The sequence below is a fragment of the Pygoscelis adeliae genome, unplaced genomic scaffold, assembly GCF_000699105.1.
Source record: "Pygoscelis adeliae isolate BGI_AS28 unplaced genomic scaffold, ASM69910v1 Scaffold174, whole genome shotgun sequence".
Classification (NCBI taxonomy): Eukaryota; Metazoa; Chordata; class Aves; order Sphenisciformes; family Spheniscidae; genus Pygoscelis; species Pygoscelis adeliae.
In genome coordinates this window covers 3,624,614-3,648,474 of record NW_008824676.1, presented here as the reverse complement: position 1 = coordinate 3,648,474, position 23,861 = coordinate 3,624,614, and the positions used below count along the sequence as shown (strand labels likewise).

Genomic DNA, 23,861 nt, shown 5'->3' with positions numbered 1-23,861 from the left:
ACAGCATAATATAGTCTAACTGTTCACGGAAGTGAAAAACAAGGCTTACCAAATCTTGATTGATGTGAAGTATGCCATTAATAGGACCTGAAGTGTTAACAAACTTTCAAAGCTTTCAGTCATGAGCCTTATCAATTACAGTACAAAAACAGCTCGGAAACTTTTGTATCTTTTATTAGGACTGTGAATCTGTTCGAGCTGTTGTTGTGTCTTCAATTGCCTGCTAGGCTCTTAAGTAATATTTAATACCCGGGGGTGTTACATCACAGCTGAGTATGGAAGTGACTGGTGTCCTAACTTCAGTGCTGAAGGGAGGAAACCAATTAAGAGAATGTGTTTGTGACTAGCAGAATGTAGCCAAAGCTGGCTCCTCTGCAGCTTCTCCCTCTCTTCCCTCATTTGTTGGAATCAAATTACTAGTGGATTGGAAGAAATAGCTCCTCTAATCCAGTAGACACAGAGTATACTAGACTGTGCCTGGGTTCTGTTCCCAGCTCTTCCACTAACTTACGGAGTGAATAAGAGCAATTAATGCTGGACTTTTTTCTTGCTTCATAACTATTAGACTCAGTGATAAAAAATCTAGCGGTTATGTGGGTCAGGTCCAACCATTTATTTTTCTTCTTTACATTGACCTTGCAGCAGGAAAAGCCAGCATCTACGTCCTTGCCACTTCCTAAATCTTCCCTCACGAACCTGCTGTGAAGTACCTCTACAGCCCTACAAACAGCTGAACACGTCCTCTTCTTTGCTGCAGCCTCAGAGTGCTGCTGTACAAAGAAGAGACGCCTAAAATCTCTTGGTCCACAGCCATTTCTGTCAGATATACACTGGAGTATTTTCAGGTGTAGTATAACCAACTCTAATTTGGAGTTGGTCTGGTAGTGCTGATAAATTGCAAATAATTGTGACACATCATGCATAGTGCAAGTTTCTTGCACTGCAACAATAAAGACTGAATTTCCAAATTCTTCAAGAATAATATGGGGGGAGGGGAGGAAGTACATTGCCATACTCGAGCATTTTAAATGTACTTCAGTATTACAGAAAATTTCCAGCCTCAGAAATTTTGTATCGATACAGGAAATTAAGCTTTTTGTTGAGTACTTTTTCCTCATGTGAGCTAAGTGTGTGCTTCACATCCTGTTTCACTTTCTGTAGTAGAAGAGAGGGTCTGTCTAAAATACCAGTATAATGATCTTTTATTTGTCATTTCCATAATAAAAATTGTTATTAATCTAACAGGTGTGGATTTTCTTCAAAATGCTTTTTGCAGTTAATGGGAAACAGAGCTGTAGCTGAAGTGGTTCAAATTAAATCTGTAGTAAGATGAATTTTTCAGCTAATGAAGATTCTGAAGTACAGAGAAGAATGTATGGAGGAGTCTGAATAGCTAACATCTGATACTGCTTGCATGTTACAAGTTCTCAGGAGCTCTAAACTACTAGTAGCTTTCAGGCAGCCTCTGACATGAGCTAAGTGTAAACTAATCATTTAAAACAGGACTGCCTGTCTTCACTTTAGTATGAATGTAATTCTAGACAGTTATACTCTTCCCTAGGCTGGCACATACAGCAGTAGTCCCCTGCACGTCCTTCAAAGTGTACCGTATGTGACGGTTCCCATGTTCTTCCGCCATGCCCGGTCTTCTGGGTGATGTCTCTTCCTCTCCCAAGTTCCCCCACAGTCATACCTTAAGTAAATCTCTTTGCCTGCAGTGCCCAAGCACTCTGTTTCACTGTTTCTTTTCCCTTTTGGTTGTTCCCCTTAAGGTCTAGAGAGCTTCCTGAAACCTTCCTCCCCTTCAGCGTTCTACAGTTACTGTTGCACATAGGTGCTACAGAGCTCTTTTTCCCCACTCCCTCCCTGCCAGAAAAGCTGGAGGTTAATGGTGCTCTTCAGGACCCTCTCAGTAAGATGAATTGTTTGCTTTCTTTGCCAGGTTGTTATTTCTTCCTAACTTCATGCTCAAACATGTAAAATGGTACTCCTTGTGTGCTTATACTATTTAGATTTCTTTGCACTTCTTATGGATGCTTCACTTTTTAGAAGTGGTAATTGTGAGAAAAGAAAGTGCAGTTAAATCTCAACTAAGTGACTTCAGGTTTGCAATTTTTTCATATGTATGTTGTTTGGGGAGGGAGGGGTAAGTAGGAGAAGGTTTAGTAACCTGTCATGGGGCTGCAGTTCACTGGGGGGAAGGGGGTGTAATTCCATTCAGAATGCATCTAAATGGCTTTTTAAAGAGCATACCACAGAATTAATGCCTATTGCCATCATACTCAAATTACTGTGGGACTATTTTCTAGTTGGCTGCAAACATCTAATAGGTTACTATGTGAACATCTATAAAACCTGTTTCTGCCCTAGTTCTTAATGACAGGATTAGGAAATTTAGTCCTCTCTCCTATAGGAAGCCATATGCTTTTTGACATGCACATGTGAGGTAGTTTTTTTTTTTTAAGTCAACCATTGTATGTTCAGTGTGTCCTCCTGATGGTCAAAGAGCACAGCTAACCTATAGAGTGGTGCTAACAAGCAGATGAATAGATTGCTTGTGAGCTCAAGTGACTGATTATACCATACGACCTTCTATGCTATGAAAATAACTGATACTAACAAAAAATTCAATGTTCTGACTGAAAATTTCTACCTTTAGTTCTGTGACTCCTTCAGGCTTGCTTAATTTTTTGTTTTTGACTGCACTTTCTTTCTGTCTTTGAGATCTGTGTCCTTTATTTGATGTTTTCAGAAAAAAAGGGGAGGTGTTTGTAGAAGCTTTTATTTGCAGAATGTTGATCACAGAAGCAGGGTGGTTAATTTGTTGAAATCTAGGAGTGAAAAACTAAGGTTGGAAGGGGGGTCATTTAGTTCAATGCTGCTCAGAACAGATCCAGTTAGTTCACGTTGCTCATGGCCTTGTCAGTCAAATTTTGAATATCTTCAAAGATGGAGATTCCACAACCTCTCTGTCCAGCCTGTCACAATATTTGGTCATACTTACGGTTAAAAAAAAAAAAAAAAAAATCCCTGTATGTAATCAGAACTTCTCATGTTCCGATTTGTCTGCTGCGTCTCGTCATTTTACTGTAGACCTCCAGGAAGAGTCTGGCTCCATCTTCTCTAGGCAGCTGCACACAGCAGTAATATCTGCTGGTCTTCTCTTGTCCAGGCTGAAGAAACGCAGCTCTCTCAGCCTCGCCTTGTATATCACGTGCTTCAGCCCCATAATCGTGCTGGTGGCCTCCACTGGACTCACTTCAGTATATCCATGTGTCTCGTACTGTGGAGCCCAAACCTGGACATAGAACTCCAGATGTCATCTCAAGTTGTTAAAACTTGTATTAAAAGATGGTAATTGGTCATGTGCTAGTGGTGTATGTGAAAATATGCAAGTACCTCTGGTTCACAAATGCTTCTCTGAATGAACTTTCATACATCACAGAGCAAAATGTAGCCAGGGTTTACTAACTTCCCAGGATGGTTATAATTTAAGCTTTTGATTAACTCTCCAAGTCTAGCTTTTTCAGTTAGGGTTTGGCTGGTATAATTGCTCACATATATTGAAGGTAGGAGGCTGAGGCAATTTGCATCAACCTCATGATTTCACTTTGTTAATCCTTTAATCACTTCCCTTGTTGTAGCTACACCCCTTCAGGTTTTTGTTTTTTTCTTTTGGCTGTTGGGTTTTTAGTTTGGGGTTTTTCTTTTTTTTTCCTGCAGTGAAAGCACTGCAGCAAAACTGCAACTGCACTAGAGCAATTTCCTTTATTTTTTAAGCAAATGATCTTTATTTTTTTTTAAGAAAATTAAACTGTTGAAGAACTGTTGAATCTTGGAGAATTAAAACATCATGCATGGATCAGTTCAAATATGAGATGACTTGTGTTGGTTTTTATTTATTCTACATTGTTCATGTAATTCTTTGTAAATGCATGAAACTTCAGCTCATGTTTGAAAGGATTTTAGATTCCAGCATATATAAGTAATTTACTGGTGGTTGGGCTGCGTGAGCAAAGGTGAGCTAGTGCTCATTAAGCTTAGCAAAAAGTGCATCCGTAATGTTGATATGTGTGTTTAGTGCACCCATTTATCATAAAACCAGCTAAGGTGCTCTGCATAAATGCAAAAAAATACTTAAACATGCAGTTACCTCTGATACTTATATTAGCTATGCATACACGTGTGTATACACATGTATACATGTATCTATATCCTCTTGCATTTACTGGAAGTAGAACAAATCTTTACTATAACCAATAATCTACTGTATTAATTTCACTTGGCATTAATGTTTAATAATTGGCTTTGATTTAAAAAGTACATGGATGCTTTTGAACAGTATAAGCACTAAGTAACAACTTACTTTATTTTGCTGCTTAGAACTGCCTATCAGCAGTAAGTGCATAAAGTACTTGAACACTGAAGGTTGCTGCCAAATAAAGCAAGTTGATCAGTTTAGTCACCTGTGACAGATACTCTCCTCCTTCTTCTGTACTGTTGAAGCAAGAACTTCATTGTGTGTACTTGTAATTTTGTGAAGCTGCGAAGTGTGTTTGTTTCACTGGTTGGTTACTTAGAAGGCTAAGAGTAGAAACGCTGCATTGTTAAGATACCAGTGTTTACTGTGCCTGTGAAAGCCGTAAGTGGTAGAAATGTAAAATATAGAATATGAGCAGAGTTAGTGCATTATCTCTGCCCATCTATATAAACAGATGCCACATTACCTTTGGTTTTATCTGGAAACTTCTGTCTCGTTACCATGAACTTGACAGAGGTACGTGTTTCTGAAACAGGTTCTTAAACGCTTTACTTGTTCTTTGCTGTAGGCAGACATGGTGGCTCCTGCTCCTGAACCTGAAGTTGATTGTCCGTTCAGGCAGTAGTTGACTACCATTTTGAAATAGTATAAGAAAGTTTGCAACTATTAAAGTTGATTGAAGAGCATTAAGATTGCGATTATTTCTTAAACTTGTTTTTTACTGAATGTCAGCTCTTGTGTAGTTGCTTATTTTTCTTGAAATCTGACAAGATTGGCAATGCTTCTTCTAATGAGAAGGAATAATAAGTCATGCTGCTGCTGAGACAAACAGTAAATTCTTAATTTTTTTAAATCAGATTTAATGCAGCTCGAATGAGGTAGGGAGCAGTTGTAGGTTTGGGTTGTTTTTTTTCCTCTGGATGTTGTTACCCTTTGTGATTATGCAGGTAACAAAATATTTAACGATGGGAATCTGATGTTTAACTGATCAGATTTTCCTAGTGCAGAGTAGGCTTACATAGCTAAAATGGCATTTTTGCTCATAAAATGTTTTTACTAATGCTATAATGAACTAATAGATACATAGTCTACTTCAGGAGGTTTCAGATCTGCTCAGAGTGCAAGCTGCTAAAGATAAATGGTTCCTACTTCTGTTTCTTATCAAGGATAAAAAGTGTTACATCATGTTTATGGGGGGTTTTAGTAGTATTTCTTCAGAGACCGAAACTGTAGATTCTTGAGACAGCTAGAATGTGTTTTGGTTCAGAGTACAGCCACAATAGCTATTGCTTAGACCTACCTGTCTAGCAGAAATTCTCATCCAACTTAATTGGTTTCAATTTTGCATTATCTCAAATTTCTCGAAGATGTTCTGTTTCTTCAAAGAATAATGATTGATGTATTTGGGACCATTCTATTTTGTTGCAAGTCCCCAGTATTCAAGAAACAAATTAATGCAGTGATGCAAAAAAAAAAAGGTAAAAATTGCATATTGGCTTTGATCCTCAGTGGAAACTGTTTCGTGTATTAATGTCTACAGCAATGCCTCAACAAATTAAATACTTTAATCCTAATTCTTCTTCTATTAAATGTCTTATCGGCTGCTGCCTTTCATACGAGTTTTCTCAGAGTTGGTTACTAAACTGGAGAGGTGTTTTTGCGTATGCATCAGAATTTGGTTCTTTCACTGTCATGTGTTGTTAAGCATACTTCGCTAAAAACCTGTAATGATTAGCATGAAGGACTTTAAAAGTCTTTTGAGGGGTGACCCCATTGCAGTCTACAACGTCCTCATGGGGGGGCAGTGGAGGGGGAGGTGCTGATCTCCTCTCTGTGGTGACCAGCGATAGGAAATGGAATGAAGCTGCATCGGGGAAGTTCAGACTGGACATTAGGAAAAGGTTCTTCACGGAGAGGGTGGTCGGTCACCGGAACAGGCTCCCCAGGGGAGTGGTCACGGCACCAACACTGTCAGAGTTCAAGGACCATCTGGATGATGCTCTTTGTCATATGGTTTAGTTTTAGGTAGTCCCGCAAGGAGCAGGGAGTTGGACTCGATGATCCTTATGGGTCCCTTCCAACTCGAGATATTCTATGAATAATCTCAAAGATTGTATCCAGGTATTAAGCACATTTGCTTCCCTTGCCATAAATACTAATTGGGAAGCAAAGTGGTGGAAGGAACAAGGTAGTAAAGGGCAAGATAGTCTAAGTTGGAGAGGCTATGGAGAGGCTATCTGCAAGGAGGGCTATGTATATGGCTGCAAAAGCGTGGAATGAGAGATGCTGCTCCCCATTGCCTCACTTCCCATCCTTTTCTTTTTATGCAGACCAATGTTGTGTCTGTCTGTACGTGCCGCTGTATCTTCCCTCTGAGCACCCTGTAGGTGTTTTAGTGCATACACCTACTTCTTATTGACTTAGTTCTATCCCTCAGCATACATGTCAGCATGAAAATGATTTTTCTGGGTGTCCTACTTCTTTCTCCCATGTTTTCCTCTGCCTGCCCGTGTGTGATACTGCTTTTGTTCTGTTTTCTAAAGAAACACATTTAGACTGTTCTAGTAGGGTTTTTTTGAATAAGCTAAAATTTCTTGCCATTCTTTGTTATACAGGATTCCCTTTTCTGCATTAGTCCTTTAGTTCTTTTTTTCAGTTATCCTCTCATTACTCAGGCCTCATTTCCTCCATTTTTTTCCCTTTCTAGATCTTCACCAGGTTGACTACAGCAAAGCTGCTAACCAAGCGTACCTTTTTCCTGCTCTTATCAATCCCAGGTGTCCCTATGCATGTCACATCTCCCAGTGTTGCATGAACTCCGCAATCGAATTCTTCCCTGCCCCCTAAAGGTCCTTTGTCCCAGATTCTGAATTTCTCCCCTGCTCAGGCTCATCATTCTTGCCTCGTCTCTTCCAGCCAGGCTTCTCACCTTTTTCAAACTTCTGCTACTGTCTGTTTGCGTGGGCAGCCAATTTGATGGGAAGAGAGAATAACTGGTACTGAGAACAGGCAGCAGGCTTGTTTCCTTCTTCAGCAGATGTTTTACCAGAGAAACCTCCAGTGCCACAGCAGCCGCTAGTATTTTACAGATTTTCTTGTATTCCTGTTCTAGTGAGCAAATGAGTACATAGAAATCTGTATCTAACTTTAAACAAGAAGCTTTGTTTTTGGCTGGAGTAGAAGGCTGACGGCAGAACAGTCCTTTTGGTTTTCCCCCAAGAGGGTTGGAGGTCACCAATGAGGCAGCAGTTGCAGAGCCCTGATCACGAGCTCTGGGTAGAACTGTAATCAGAAGCAGCATAATGAGCCTGTCTCAAAACAGCCTGGGTTTGGGAAAGGATTGTCTGAAAATGTTCCACTTAAAAATACAAATATTTGTCGTTTTCCTCCAACAATTCAGACAGACATGTGTAAATAAAATGTCTACTGGTCACAAATGGCTTGGTTAAACCCTTTGTAGTGTGTGTGCCAATCCGCAGCACAGCTAATTGCATGTGTTGTTTTATAGCCCGAGTAACTTTCCTAACTGTGGTGCTGAGGCAGAAAACACATGCATGGAAAATCACACGCTAGCTTTTTATGGGAATGATAGGTGTCTTGAACTTGTCCGACACAGGTGGCCTGCTTTAATAACTTCGTCATCAAAATAGAAGTCTGTAAAAGAATAGCTTAACAAAGGTGTGCTGCAGTTACTGTGCTGTTTGGTTACTGGGTTCTGCTTGATGAAACCAAGTACATGTAGCTCTTCCCGCAAAGTGTGTACCTGGAAAGACTGATCCGAATCAGTATTTTTGAATGCCTCCCTAAGTACACGTGACACTTTATATGTGTAAATTCTTTAAAATACTCACGCTCAGCTGTGCAGGTAGTCAGAAAACAGCAAGTCAACATTGTAACGGTAGTCAGGATAGTTTTGTGTCTCCTGCCACAAAGGAAGGGTTGTTGCCCTAGGAGCATTTGGACACAAGAGGAGCTTGGTAGTCTCTGGGTTGCAGCTGGTAAGTGTGTCTTGATGCATCTGGAAAGCTGGAAACCTTAAGATTCAATAGACTGTACTTTTATTGCTTGTTCTAACACAGTGCTTCAGCTGGATGTCCCTTTTCTTAATATCCATCACATCTTTCTTATTTTTCTTTCCCTCCACCCCTGCTCACCTTCTTCCTTTGTAGAGAATAAAGTAAATAGCTACCTGGATGGTGTGAAAGTGCAGCAGGGGCTTTTGATTCCTGTTTAGAAATGGTACTGAAACTCTTCAAATAATATGAAGTTATCTGGTAGTCTTCTAAAAGAAATGCAGACTTGAGTACTAGTGCTTTTATAAGCTAAACTTTTTTTTTTTAAATGAAACTGGGAAGTAGGTTTAAGACAAAAGTAACACTTTCTCTTGTGCAGGTAGTCAAGTATCTCCAGCTTCTTCTCCATAGTGTATTGTGGGTATTAAGGTTATGTTCATGTAGGGGGAGTTTGGACAATGTGTGGAATGTGGATGAGAAGCCTGTTGAAGGTTACTGCATTCAGAGAAGCCACATCTGGTTCAGGAAGTCCCTAGGTGTGGATGGAGGCTAATGGAAGCATGACATTTTCTTGCTTTCTTTATGTATTTTTCTAATGGCATCCTCTTTCGGGCAGTGTTGCAGGTAGGTTAGTAGACAGAAGAGTCCTGTCAGCCAGGACTGTGTTCTTGTAAAGTCTTGGAGAAAGATACTGGCATGCTGCTTACATCATGAAAATATTAGGCCATTGTCAGTGTGAAATAGGTTTCTAGCTGAGCTTAAAAAAAGATAGGATGTTCCTTTCATGTCCTCCATGAATTTAAAAAACAGAGTTCTTCCATGTCATCTTCATCCCTATGCCATATACCACAGATGGATCACAAATAAATTAAAGTTCAGCTAATACTCCCGTGTAATTTATCTTCAAAACTAGAAATAATGTCATAACTACATCAGATGGCTTTCGATACTGCATGAAAACAATAGCCCTGCCTGGTTAGCTCTGAGGAAAACCGATACCATTTAAATTACCTAATGTTTATCAGTGTATTCTTTTGGATTTTTGCCATTCTGCAGCTTGGTTCTTTTGTGTGAGAGGAATATATTTTTGTTTCTCCAATAGTTCTAGAGTTTTTACTCAATGGTGTATCTTAATTAATTTTTGGTATTTAAAAATAAAGTTTCTTGCTCTCAGTACTTTAACTATATATTACCTGCTCACTTACAACTATATTTTTCTAGAATCTGGTGATTTTATTCTTATTCTCCTGTTTGTCAGGAGGGAAATATCTTAAATAGAAAATTGAGCTGTTGATGTAATCCTCAAGTGCATTAATAATTATCTCAAGTTCCCAGGCAATAACATGTACTGAGACCGAACCTTTAATAAAGAGAAATATGCACAGAACTACAAGCAACAAGGCAAAACTGAGGCACTGATTTTAATGCTTTTATGATGAATTTGGGAATAGTCTTCTGGCCCACACAAGTCATTTGCCAAAGATGTAAGTAAATGCTTTTAAGAGAAGGGTAGTTTTAGGCTTCAAGTGTCAGGAAAGGACTATTCAAGTCTTCATGGGTTGGCTTCCTGTCTTCAACTGAAGTTCTCACCACAACTTGACAAACTGAAGCATGTCTACTTGCAGTAAGAAGCAGGCAGACTTTTTGTAGAGGGTTGGGTGTTGGTGGGTTTTTTTGTTACACAGAATTACTACTTGTTATGCTTCCTTCACGCTCCTAACTGAGTCTGATAACTCTTACCTTTCAGACTTTATCTTGCAAAACCACAGGAAAAAGTCCATAGGGCCTTTCATCAAAATAGGCTCAAAACGCATTGTGCTTAATGTTGCTGTCTGTTGACTGTGTCCTACTCTGGCCAAAGAATATGCATAAGAATGAAGAAAGTGAATCTCTTTCCAGTTTAGTGTTTAAAATAAGCCAGGATTGAAGTTTGCCAGTAGAATAATAAAGCTGTGTGCATGCAGCCTCTGTTACATCTTTGGAGACAAAGACTTTTCTCTAGTGCATACTTGCTGGGGGTGGGGGAATGTACCAAATTTATGAGATTTCTTATCTATGGTATGTGTGAGCATAGCTGAGATCTCTTGAGTTCAAATGTGCTGTCTGTCATAGTCCAGAGTACCAGAAAGCTGTTAACTTAGTTGGAATCACAATTGCAGATGTGAAGTGTTGAAGCCTGATCTTTTAATGGACAGCATATTGGTAAGAGCTGATATTCAAATTTAGTACACGCATGGGTTTGTGGTTTGGGTGTTTTTTTTTTTTAAAAAAGGTAATAATTTTCCATTAAGTCTTTCTGGAAAGACTGTGTATGACTTTGGTATGAAAAGTATTAGAAGCACTTGTACAAGCTGTTACAGGTTTTGGCTGAAAAGTGCTCTAAGATGCTGCTGCATCTGCCTAATTGACTACAATGCTATGGTTTGTTTCACAGCAGTTAGATTCTTGCTGTCAAATTAAAAGCGCTGTCAAATTAAAAGCTCTGACAATTACAGCTGAGGAGTTGTGGGGTTTGGGGGGCAGGGAGTGGTGTTTTGGTTTTGTTTAAAAAGCTGTTTCTACCAGATTCTGATTGAAGCACTGCAATTAACTGCCCATGGAGTTGTAGTTAGTGCATATTAGTATATATCAAAAATGGATTGGAATGTCATGAACGAGCATGAGGGCTTAGCTACATACCATGTAGCTATAATATACTCGTGCTGTATGGAGTTCAGTTGTCAGGGTGTTGTATGCATTGCAGTGATGCAGATCACCTAACAAACTTAGTAATTATAGATCAGCTTATTGGTCCAGTCTTGAACTAGAAGTTAGCCCTTCAATGGCCCATATGGTGATCAGATACTGATTAACATTGTCGTATCAACTGGTAAAGGAGAGAGAAGATAGGCAGATATTGGTGGTACTATCAAAACAGTTCTTGTTTCTGTTTCTTCTGCTTTGGACAAACAGAACCCATCAATAGGACTTAAATATCAAGGTATTCCTCCTTGTGGAAAAAATTGTATCTTCCAGAGAAGCCTTGCAGTTAAAGCTACTTAAAAAACTAAAAAAACCCCCAGTATTCCCCATAGGCAGGTGTGTTAGCAGGTAACAGTGTTACATTGGTTATGCCTTTTGTGATGCCTAACATGTTATCTTATGTAATTGAACTCTAAAAGGTCAGTGGTTTTATTGGTCTCATCTGTATGGCTTTCTGTAGCCACACCACCTCCATGCAGATTGTGGCTTTCACAGCCACTCTGTAGGATAAATCAGTGTACTCTGAATCTTCAGGCTAACTTTAAATGAGTGTTTTGTGTTTACTTATACCAGTAAAAGAAAATATATCCTGAAATAAAAAGACTGGTACAAACAGGAGAAACTGAATATATAGTACTAAATAGATAATAGGGGAAGAGATCTCCATTCAGTAATTTCACATACTGGCTTTTAAATGTTAATCTGCTTTCAGGTTTTGTTGGTGGTGTTTATGAAGTACTTGGCATAAATAAAGTTCTCCCAAAGATATGTGGCCTACCAGTCCTACGTGTTGTTTGTATAGAACAGAGTCTTTCATCCAGGTATGAACAAGCTACCAGTGCAGTCTCGGAGTCGGAGCCTCTTTGCATAGGCTATATTCTATGAATAGCTGTTGAAAGGGATTTTCTCAGTTCGTCAGTCTTCAGAATTTGACATGGGTTTAAAACTTTATTTCAATACGAGGCTTATGAACTGTCCGAGCTGCTGTTGCCCTGCTAGTATCTATTGGATTAGGAAGACTCTCTCAATTGGTAGTCTTTCATCTTCTCTGTCTGCTGGTGCAATTCACCCATCCAATTAGGTGTTTGCAAACAACTTTACCTCATTTGTGACCTAAGTGAAGTTTAAGTCTGGAAGTTTGGTTGCTGCTGTGGGAGTGAGCAGAGCTGTACTTCTTAATTAAACAACCTTCTATATGGATGATGAATAATTTCTGTTTCTAGAATCACTGAAAATATTTTGGTCTGACCAATTAATGGAGGGTACAGAAGGAGGGCAACTCCCCATGGTGCCAGAAGGGTAGGTGCAGACTGACACACCTGACTTAATTGCAGTCCTACAGAGAAAAACTTATAAGGAGCCTTATTCTCAGTAGCTGGGAACCTTCATTTGTCATTGAAGTCAGAGTTTCTTAGCACTGATGAAAGATGTCATAGCTGTGAATCTTGACGTTCTCTAGTGGTGAGAACAGAGCACGTAAGTAGTTACGGAGAGCTGAAGCACGTGAGCCATATACCTTACAGCCTTCTGCTTCGTTCCAGCTGCTCTGGGGCAGAGGTGGATCTGAACCCTTCTCCTCGCATAGTGGTATGCCCTCCAGAAGGGTGCCCTTGGCATGAGGCAGCTCGGCAGCCCATTTGACTGGCTCCATAAAAGTACTGCTGCTGCCAACTTGCTTATGTTGCGTTTCCTTTGTTGCCAAAGGGTTGTCTCTGCTGTCATTCAGACAGGAAGCAAGGACACACAGTATTTTTTGATGTCTCCCTGTATGGTTATAAAATGAAGCTATATACCAACCCCCACAATACTGGAAATATCTAATAGTAAAGATGGTTGAATAAATACCTTCCATTATGTTGAAACCAATAAAGAAAGTCCACTAACAGGTTTTTATCTCATTGGAACACAGGCATAGCTGAACCTTGTCTGATTTTGGTTTCTGTCAGCCAGAGTACTTCACTACCCTGTCTGCTGAGATAGAAATGAGAGAGAGCTGCCATAATAGGTCACTTCATTTTGAAGGGTTTCACACGAGGTTGAGGCTACCAGGCTAAATATTCATGATTTATATAAACGAATTAACAGTACTTTAATTTAAAAAAAAAAAAAAAACGATCAACCAAACTTGTTCATTCTTCTTGCTCTCTTTGTGAATTACAAACAGTTTTCTGTAGCTTCATGTCAGTTGGCCTATTAAGCAGGGTAGCTACCACGGGTACCTCTGTCACAGTGCAGTGGTTACAGTCTACTGTATTCAGGGCATGCCTATCCCAGGAGTACATCGTGTATCGTAAGATATTCACTTAACCTGCAGGGTACTATCTAGAGGAAAGTTCCCAGCCATCATTCTGTGGGTTGGAACTGAATTAGATTGTCCATTTCTGTGGTGTCATTGGAAATCTGAGCTAAAAACAGGCAAAACTGAAATGTCAGTCATCTAATTTACGGGGGGGAAAAAGACACCCAAAAATTCTTACTAAAATCTCTTTAAAAATCGTTTGCTACATAGCCTTAGCAAAGTATATGTAACAGCTTCTGAATTAATTTTGAGTATTCAGAAGCACTTCTGCATTTTTTTCTGACTTTTAAATAACTGGCTTTTCTTTCAAAGTCTGACTTAAAGCACTCAATATCAAGAAGTTTGACAAGCTTGTACCTTAATTTGACTAAATGTGTTGGAGCTAGTGATTTTTTTTTTTCTTTTCATCATAATAGAACTCTTGCTAAATTACATGACTGCCGCAGCTGGGAACTTGCTATGTTAATTTAATAAGCAGTTAGAATAATCTAGAAAAAACTGGTCTTAACTGGCAGCCCACAGGGAGGATTTGGTGGAACGACTTGAGAGCTACTTTTGCTTTAGAAGATATAGGAAACACCTGTTAGGGCAGCACATAAAGTCAGATGGATGATCCTTTTCAGTGCTACACAGCTGACTGTCAGATTGTCAGCTGTCTGGAAATGCAAGAATCCAGGTTCACCTTGCAGTTTCTTGCTGGCGATGCCAGTACTGTGTCCAGTTAATGGGAACTAGGTTAACGAGGCTTATTTATTGCCTGTGTATGTAAGATATTTGGGTCTCTGATTTGGCGGCTGATACTTCAAATCCTTTTATTATCTTCTGTGGATGCAGCCTTTCTTCCACTGTATACCCTCTGCCCAGACTCTCTGGATTACCTTATTTTTGTCAGGGTACTGTGTAACGGCTTATAGAAACCCTTCCTTGGGTCATAGAAGACTCATCTGCTAAATTAACACAGCCTTCCTCTCCCCATTGAGTCACAGCATGCAGCATTCCTTTTTGCACCTAGAATTGTGATCCAGAACACATTCTCCTTAGCTGAATATGCTATGTAGGATGTGAAGAAAATAGGCAAAAAGTAAAGCTGTCTTGACTTTGAAATAGATTGTAGTATAATTGAATTGTTGGTTCAGCACGCTGTAAAGTTTGTATGTTCAAAACACTATGTTCTTTATTTCTCTTTTAGTCTCTGTTGGAAAAGTTCTTGATCCCTAATGCTTCACAAGCAGAAAGTAAAGTTTTCTATTTGAAAATGAAAGGAGACTACTACCGTTACTTGGCTGAGGTTGCTGCTGGAGATGACAAGAAAGGTATTGTATGTCAGCTTGTGGCTAAATATTGTCAAATTAGATTGGTTTTGGTGGGGTGGTGACACGACTCTAATTTTAGAATAATTCTGATTTGGATGTAAATTTCTTTAGTAAGAGGCTTCCTGTTTTCTGAAGAAAAATCCTAGGTCGTTGGCTTTCAAATGAATTATGGAAGTTTCCATGTACCTCTGCTGTCATAAGCAGGGAGCAGATGTTAAGTCACGAAATCTTGAGATCAACTCCAACTTACGCATGCATGCATCTGGTTTATGCGTGCAAACTGAAGTACAGGTTTATGCATCTTCTGCCTGGCTGAGTATTGGATTTTTACCTCTTTGTAGGGGGACAAAGTCTTGTAGCTTTTCGAAGTCTTATTCGTGCTATTTCTCCTGCATTTCTACAGTATATAAAAAGTCTGCATAGGTTCAGTGAGCGAAGAGACTAGAAACCACCTGGAGAAGAAAAGGATTGATAAAACTAATCTTACTGTTAGGAAAATTTCTTCCATAACCATGGTAGTTTAATGTCCAAATGTTTTTTTTATTTCTTCAAGTTTCTTGTATCTTCATGTAAGCAGCTTGTCATAATTGCAGGTAAGTTGCCTTCACCTAAATTTAGTTAGAAAAGTTAATATAAGGCACTTAATATGTTAGGTGATTTAACTGCTGTAGTTGAAGAGACACCCTAACAACATGCTGACTCCATGCAGAGTCACCTTCAATTCAGAACGACACATTATGTTTAGGTACAGCTCGTTGCAAACAGTGCTAAGCTGTTTCCGGGAGCCAGTTTAGGACTGGTGGCAGTGTGCCCTGAAAAGCAGTGCTTTTCAGCACAGAGCCCAATCTGGTAAGTTCTAGCCCTGAGCTGTTTTCTTGTAGACTCAGTTTAGTCTGCACTCAGTCTGCAGCAGTATGGGATGCTTGGGAGTGTGCAGACAATCTGAATGCATGGACTTGGGACCCTCGGGGATTACTGGAGAACCGTTCAGCTGTGCGGCTGATGCTCGGTAGCACTCTGCCCTTTTGTAGGACTTACTGGGTTCCTTGAAGTGCTGTTGAACGTGTGGTGCCCCTGTGGCCTTGTGCTGCTCTCAAGCTAATAAGCTCTGCCAGTATGATATAGAAAGATGTCTGTGCGACTTCACAGAAACTAGGTTGAATTTGGTATAGAGATGAAACAGACTTGGAATAATTTCAAGGGGATAGATGTGTCTGCTTTAGCTTTGTGGCACGTGTTATATCCACATTACATAGGGTAGCAGCCTGGTTTCCCCAGTATGCTGCATAATAGGGAATTGCATAAAGATGCTATGACTTAGTATAATAGGGCTTGATTTGACTTCTGATGCTTTACTGTGTGCAAACTGACCTAGTCTTGGTGGCAGCAGAATTGCATGTGTAACCAGTACTTTAGATCTGTTACTGTACAGAGAGTAATTATATTTTTCTTCTAGTAATCTCTATTCACATGCATAGAAGGTACAATATTTTGAGTCCCAAAGTTTCTTTTTCTATTGAGGATTAAGTTGCAGGCTCTAAAATTAGACCCTGAAAATCTTTGTTTAAAGTGGTTTTGAAGTTCTTTTTTATTTAACCCAGTCTCCTGGCTGAGCAGATTTTAGTGGGTTTCCAGATGAAGAAAAATTTTTGAAAGCCTATCTAGGTCATAGTTGCTATGTCTCCTAAACTTAAGATTTTTTTTTTTTCTCCTCTGCCCCCCCCCCCTCAAGTGTTTCATCTCACAGGTTTTTCCTGTATGCTGTCTGTGACCTTGAAGAAGGGCAGTTGATAATTATTGTTTAGGAAATAATGGCCATTTAGTTGGACAGTATTCTTTCAGCCTTTTGCAGTAATACAGCAACAGTATAAGGCTCCCAACTCTAGGAATTGGATTTTTATCTTCATAAACCAGATTGTTTGTTTTATTGACTGGGGTTTTCTTACAGCAATCTAATAGACAGGAATGTCAAGCATTGTCCTCACCCTACTATTTTAGCCTTGAACTTTGGAACTGTACAACAGTTTCTAAAGAATTCAAGGTTAAAAATCTTGCAACTATTTTTATACTGGGTGACCGATTTAAAAATTAACAGAATACAACAAATTTTGCACTAAGTTCCCCAAATCACTACTCAAATGGTAACTGTATTTTCTCAAATAAGGAGAAAAGAGAGGCCTTTTTTTTTTGAAGTTATTTATGTTAAAGAAAAATGATTAAAAAATAAAATGCTCAGCTTCATTCCTTGAAGTTACTTGTTTTTCATGCTGCTTGTTTTGCCTTTCATAAACAGTGCCATTTTCTAAGGCTTTTCCATTATGAGTAAAACTCTTCTCACTCTTTCTAAATTTAACTTACAGTAAACCTGGTTCTTCTCAACTGTAATATACCAACTTCTTGTCACTTTCAACGTATTATGGCAGTTGTCTGTCCTCTCTACACTCATCACTAATAATGGAGTGCTTCAGAAAAATCAGCGTTTAATTGTGCAGTGAGTGTCCTCCCTCTTCCATGTTGAAGAGGACAATATGATGCTTTAATTTTTGTGAATACATAAAGGTTAACAAATAGAGATTGCATAGACATTCTGAATATTGGTATTCAGTTATTCTCAGACTTTGAGTACTTCTGACTTCAATACTGATGTATTTTTGAGTCCTTAGCCTAAAATTCCTTTCTTTATTTTTGAATACATGTGACTGGCACTGTTGCAGAGATCATGCTGGATGCATTTCTGGTTTGATCCAGAAATGTTAGGATTGGAATCCTTTTGCATCTGAATTGAATGTCTTCTGCCCACCTTTTTCTCAGATGGTATTAACAGTCTTGGAGAGTGCAGGAACAGTGGTCCCTTTGTGCTCAGTGTCTAGCGTGTCTCTTGCCTCCTGCAGTCATCGAGGACATAGTCCAGCTTGTGGGCTGTGTTGGGCCATGATCTCTGACCTGTGCAGGCATAGCCTGCTCACAAGTTCAAGTGCATTCAGTGAGAATGGAAACTGTTGAGGTCTTCAATCTTATATATGCAATATAGTTGGGGTTTTTTTTCTGCCAAGCGCTTATAACTTGTATAATTGAACCAATTAACAGAATGGCAAAAGATTAATCTCTCAAAAAAAATAGACCAATTGTTAATTTTTCTCCCTTACTTCAAAGTTTGTAGATACTAAAATGTTGAAGTTAAGTAAAAATGCTTTCTGTATCTGCATTGGAAATGGAACTATGTTGGAAGCTTTTAAAAATATGTATTTAATTCGGGTTGAGGTATGTCACACTATCTTTCCAAGCAATTTGAATGGGAGTTCATAGATGACTGTTACTGAAAGGATGCAGCATGATAGCCAAAGGTCATCAGTGTTCCGTGACTAAAATGTGGATCTGTAATGCTTTGCAGTGTTTAAAGACATTGAAAGTGTGGAACTATATCAAACCTGTGTAGAGTTAAAACTTCAACTTTGTACCTTTTCATGTAGGTGGTGGGTTTTATATTCCTTAAGTGCTACAAAACTGCTGCAAACATTTGAGAAGACAAGTAGTCACAGGGTGGCAGGGAGAGACTCAAACCTGCGATTTGGTCAATGACAACTTCCTTTTTTTGAATAATTTAAAAGTGTAATTTAGTAAAATGTTCATAAAATAGCAACTTGTTAGGTAAAGTGCTCATTCACAGGCATTCACTCTTAACATACTTTGTTCATACAAGCATGAACACAGTCCTGATTGTATGTCTGAATACGGTATGTGAATTACTTATTTGTTGTGTGTTTGTTTTTTCCCAAAAGGGATAGTGGAGCAATCACAACAAGCATATCAAGAAGCTTTTGAAATCAGTAAAAAGGAGATGCAGCCAACACATCCTATCAGATTAGGTCTGGCTCTAAACTTCTCTGTGTTTTATTATGAGATTCTTAATTCCCCAGAGAAAGCCTGTTCCCTTGCAAAAACGGTAAGTCTAAGGGGGGGAAATTCCATTTATACTATTTGCATAACCTTTTGTCGCATGGCCAATGGAGTTGTTTGTTTTTATAACACTAGGCTTTTGATGAAGCAATTGCTGAACTTGATACATTAAGTGAAGAGTCATACAAAGACAGCACGCTAATAATGCAGTTACTGAGAGACAACTTGACAGTGAGTATCATTGAAGTTTGCATATTGTTGATAACGGGATTGGTCTTTGTGGCACTCAGAGTTGTCCTGTTCATTCTTAGCTGTGGAGCTGTCTGTCACTTACTTACAGATGAGTTTACAGTACATCATGTTTCTGAGCTACATTTTTTTTTTTCTCCTGCCTAGTCTTTTTTGTCTGCCTGCTAATTAACATGGTTTTCTGACATGACAAGTTGACCAAATTTTTCAGGTTTTTTTATTCAAGGAATTTAACTTGTTTAAGTGACGTAGTTTGCACTGTGACTAGCAAAGCTATTATCTTTTGTTAAACAGCATTTGAGAACATAGTTGCATTTGCCTCTTCAAACCTTATGTCAAATTTCATATAGCTTATTCTGTGTGGTTGCATGTGCAAGGAGTAGATCCTATGTGAAAACTACAAACAAAGCTAGCAAGTCCATTTAAGGGCCTGTTGTTTGGGGTTTTTTTGTTTGGTTTTAATTTTGGTAAAGCTGAAGTTGGAATCAGTGCTAGCCAGGCTATTTCCATGGCAGTCGTAAAACTTAAAAAACTTAAAACTGTCTTAATTCTTTTTTTCCTTGGACTCATAGCTGTGTGGTGTAAGTTATGGATCAAGATTGTGTTGCTCTGTCAGAGTAATCAAAATCTTCATCTTGTGTGTGGGGTTTTTTTAACCTACTTTGAACTTTAAAACTAGCAAAGATAAATGTCTAAAGCAAACAAAACAGTAAATGTAAGCAAACATGCAATAGTGTAATTAATGGCATAGTTCACTCCCTGGTCGTCGTGGGGGGAAGGGAGAGCTGCAAGCCAGAACTGAAAAAATAAGAAGCACCTCTTGTTGCCAGATATAACCCCTTGTTCACGTTCTGTGCATCTGATATCAGCGACACTTAGGAAATAGTTGGGCTTCTTTTAATATAACTAGAAGTAAAGTTGTACAGTTGCATAAAATTGGAGTTGCTGTATTTTCTGCTTTTGTTTCTAACACTTTATTTCCCTGTTCCTTGGAACCTTTTCCACTAGAATGGCAACTTAACACTACTGAAAAAACTACTTGTGATTGTTCCAGCTGTTGCTTACAAAACAAATGGCAGAGGTTTCTCAACCTCTGTAGTGGAGACAGATACAGGGTTGGCATCACTCTCAATGTCTGTGTGTGTTGTCCCCTTGAGTGAGATTGCTCAAGAGCTGTCCTCTGAATGGGTGGTATTGAAATAGAGAATAGAAGCTGACTTTAATTGCTGGCTTCCCAGTAAAAATAATGTAAAGCTTGTCACAGCAGTTGGAAAGCAAATTGTTTCATACAAGAGCAAAAGTTGGACTGAGCTACCATAGTGTGTGAATTATGGTAGGAGGCCTGATAATCGATGTGAGCTTTCCATTATACGGGAGAAAGCTGTAGGCAGCTGCAGGATTCCATATTCTTGAATGGATGGTATGTCTTGCCTTAAATGCTTAGCGTGACTTGTATGAGTGCATTGATTCCATGTTTTTCCACGGCTTCTTGAGGTAGAAAATAAGTTTTGATGTATGTGTGACTGACAAAGACTGCAATGAATTTCATAAATGTAAAAAAAGGTCTGTTTTGCTAATTATGCAAGTCTGTTACAAAGGCTTTTGACAGTGATTCAGCATGTTGATCAGTTATGTGCAGGAGCGGTTTCCTCAGTTGTTGATTCTTTTTACGTCGAGTCTTGTATGGCTGAAGAAGAGTCTGTGTTCATTCTTAGCGGCGACTGAAGGCAGAGAAGTGTTCAGAGGGTTGTTTAATATATCAAGTCAAAGTCTGTTTTACCGGGATTGCTAGATAATTCCTTCTTTGCTCTGTTATTAAATTGGTTTTTCTTTAAAAAACAAAAAAAAAAGGCATCCCTTCCCCCTAAGGTTTTTTTTTTTCCCCCAGCAGATTCATTAAACTGCACTCTCAATTGGTAATCATCCTTTCATACCAGTCAGGCCCTTTTTATTTAATGAATAAAGGTATATGTATATGTACATATCTGTAGATACTCTAGAGGTGAGGATTTAGGATAGCAGCCTCTGATAAAATTCTAATAAAACTGCTCTTCCTAACTGTTCCTGAAGTTGAGAATAACGTAGTATTCTAATAATGTAGTATAGAATGTAGTGCAGGGGCTACAATCTGACAGGTATGCTGTTGTCTCCAGTAAACTAATTTGTTGCTTAATGCCTTCAGCAAGGAACACCTAGTGCAGTTATCATGTATTATGTTCAAAGCAGGAGCAAGGCTACTGGTCTTGTGCAAGTTTCTCTATTGTCTTGTACTCCTGGAAAGGATAAAATGTGTTTCTGATGATGGATTTTATTTTTTTTTTTTAATTAGCATCTTGTGAGACCTTAGTGTAGGTAGAGAGTAGACAGTAGGTAGAGAGAGAATTAGTTCTTAGGTTTTACCACCTTATGCTATAGAGCGTGAAGGATTCAGTTAATGCTGCTGTAACTCCATAAAGCAAGATATTACAAATCATACTGGGCTGGTAATAGTTTGGAAGCAGCCAGCGTGGCGAAATACTTGGTTCACAAAATAATTTCTTTGCCCTGGGTGTTGCTCTGGAACTGATGCTTAGTTTCCTTAGTTGGTACTTAATCTTGATATATGGCTCCTTAGTATGATTTTATGGAGCTGAAAATAAGACTTTGTGCATACTGCACGTTTAGCCTGACTTTCTTCCCTCCTTGCCCTGCCCTCCAAGTTTGGAAGCTCTGTGTTCCAAAAGTTGCTGAAGGGGGGCACGACTGACTGAATAGAGTCAAGGGATAGAGATTTTGATGAAATGTTTTTGTTTTTAAAAACCAAAAAACTTCAGATGCCTGTTTTGAAGAAAAGGTAGCATTCACTCTAATGTTGGATGTGGAGAGAGACCTTTACTGAAGCTCTTCCTTCAGAAAGATGCATAAAGCTCACTTGAGGAGAAGGTACAAATCCACAGGAAACCAAATACTCTTAGTTCCTGATTCTCATGTATCTGTTCTGTAGGTCTGAGTCTTGCCTGCTTGTAATCGTCTTTTAGTGAGCCTTGTGGATATGAGACTTTGGTTTTGACTGTTCATAAACTTCCTCATTAAATGCAGCGTGGGGTTGGGTCACCTAGGACTAGACTTCCATTTTGTAATAGCCAAGAAATATTAATGTTAACGTGTGGGGTTTTTTTTCCATGGTGCTTAGTAGGACCTCTTACCAAAATTATTATTTAAGAAGTAGGCTTTCTTTCTAATAATTCCTTATTAAGCATTAGTCATAAATGTTAATATCTTACATATTTTACTCTGTTTTCTTCCCCGAACAGTTGTGGACATCGGATACCCAAGGAGATGAAGCTGAAGCAGGAGAAGGAGGGGAGAATTAACCAGCCTTCCAACTTCCGTCTGCCTCATTCTGAAATTTACACAGTAGACCATTTGTCATCCATGCTGTCCCACAAATAGTTTTTGTTTACGATTTGACAGGTTTATGTTACTTCTATTTGGATTTCTATATTTCCCATGTGGTTTTGTTTAATATTAGGGGAATAGAGCCAGTTAACATTTGGGGAATTTATCTGTTTTCATCTGAGGTGGCCAATATAGGGTTGTGAAATTTTTATACAAGTTCTACATGTTTGGCATAGTACTTTTGGTACATTGTGGCTTCCCACAAGGCCAGTGTTAAAACAGCTTTCTATGTCAAGCAAAGATGACTGCTTGCATATTGGTCTGTCACGGTGGAAAAAAGGGATAATCAGTTGCAGCCACAGGTGTAGTTAGCATGAGTATTCAAGCTGGAGCACACATGGCTGTGAATAAACTGATGTCCCATAGATATTGCATGTCAAGTCAACATGTGAAATCTGTGGAATATACCAATCAAGTGTACATCTTTGATTGCAGCTGAAGTGTTCCTTAAGACAGTTTGATAACCCAGTCAACTTTCTCTAGAGAAGGGCAAAGAAACGGTTCACATTCCATTATTTGTAAAGTTACCTGCTGTTGCTTTCATTATTTTTGCTACACATTTTATTTGTATTTAAATGGTTTAAGCAACCTAAGAACAAATGTACAAGTAAAGATGCAGTAAAAAATGAATTGCTTGATATCCATAATGACACTGTATATCGAGCACAGCAGTAAAACAAAAACCCATGTATTTAACTTTTTTAGGTTTTTTGCTTTTGTGATTTTTTTTTTTGATACTTGCCTAACATGCATGTGCTGTAAAAATAGTTAACAGGGAAATAACTTGAGATGATGGCTAGCTTTGTTTAATGTCTTATGAAATTTTCATGAACAATCTAAGCATAACTGTTCAGAACATGTGTATTAAGTTGATGTAAGTGGAATAAAAGTTTTATGAATGGACTTTTCAACTACCTTTGGTGTAGATTTCATGTGATCTGTCTTCACACACCTTTTAGAGTAATGGCAGTATTATACACAAATTCAATATGGAAGTATTTTTGTTATGGAAAATCTTAATACACATTTAGGCATTTAGTTAATTTCAGGGAAGTCAAGATTGAATACTTCATATCTGATTTTAAGATTGCTCTAATTAATTTAAGACTTTTAGATGCCTACAGATTTCTGACTGTCCGGCTGGTACTCTGGAGATACCTTAACAAACATACGGTCCCCAGACTTACGGCAAAAGGCATACGAAGTTCTTCAAGAGCTGACCTTTGGAATAGTTCTAGTTATATGGAAACCCACAGCTTGCTGCTGTTAGCTCTTTGAAGGAGAACTCAGCAGGAGCCTGTGTAGAGCTCAGAGGGTTCAGACGCTACAGCTCAGTTTGTGGAAAGGCTCTCCAGAGTAACGATGCTCTTCCTTTCCTTGTCCCCAGCGAGGTCTGCACTGATGGTATTCACAGAATAACTATGGCATTTGTAGGTACTTGGTTTGAAACTGAAGTAATTACGGGGACACTAATTTTCAAAGTGTGACACCTCTGTCAAGAACTGAGACTCTTGGAAAATAATTGAACTGTATTAAGATCTTGTTGTATTTATGTAGTCAACATAAGGGAAGCTTGAGTGGTCTTTTTCTTGATTGAGCTGCACCTGTAAGCACAGTGTAAGTATTTTCTAGTTTTAGATAACTTTTCA

General features: G+C 38.8%; 1 protein-coding gene across 1 annotated transcript in view; it reads left to right on the top strand.

Annotated features, from left to right (window-relative positions):
- YWHAZ (tyrosine 3-monooxygenase/tryptophan 5-monooxygenase activation protein, zeta) overlaps nt 1-23,126 on the top strand; it is a 25,864-nt gene extending 2,738 nt beyond the window's left edge. Inside the window, exons 2-5 of the mRNA XM_009323078.1 lie at nt 14,505-14,628; nt 18,408-18,571; nt 18,661-18,756; nt 22,068-23,126. Of these exons, the coding sequence (XP_009321353.1) occupies nt 14,505-14,628; nt 18,408-18,571; nt 18,661-18,756; nt 22,068-22,127 (444 nt within the window). The 3' untranslated portion in view covers nt 22,128-23,126. The remainder of the gene's footprint in view (nt 1-14,504; nt 14,629-18,407; nt 18,572-18,660; nt 18,757-22,067) is intronic.
- Nucleotides 23,127-23,861: the final 735 nt, after the last annotated feature.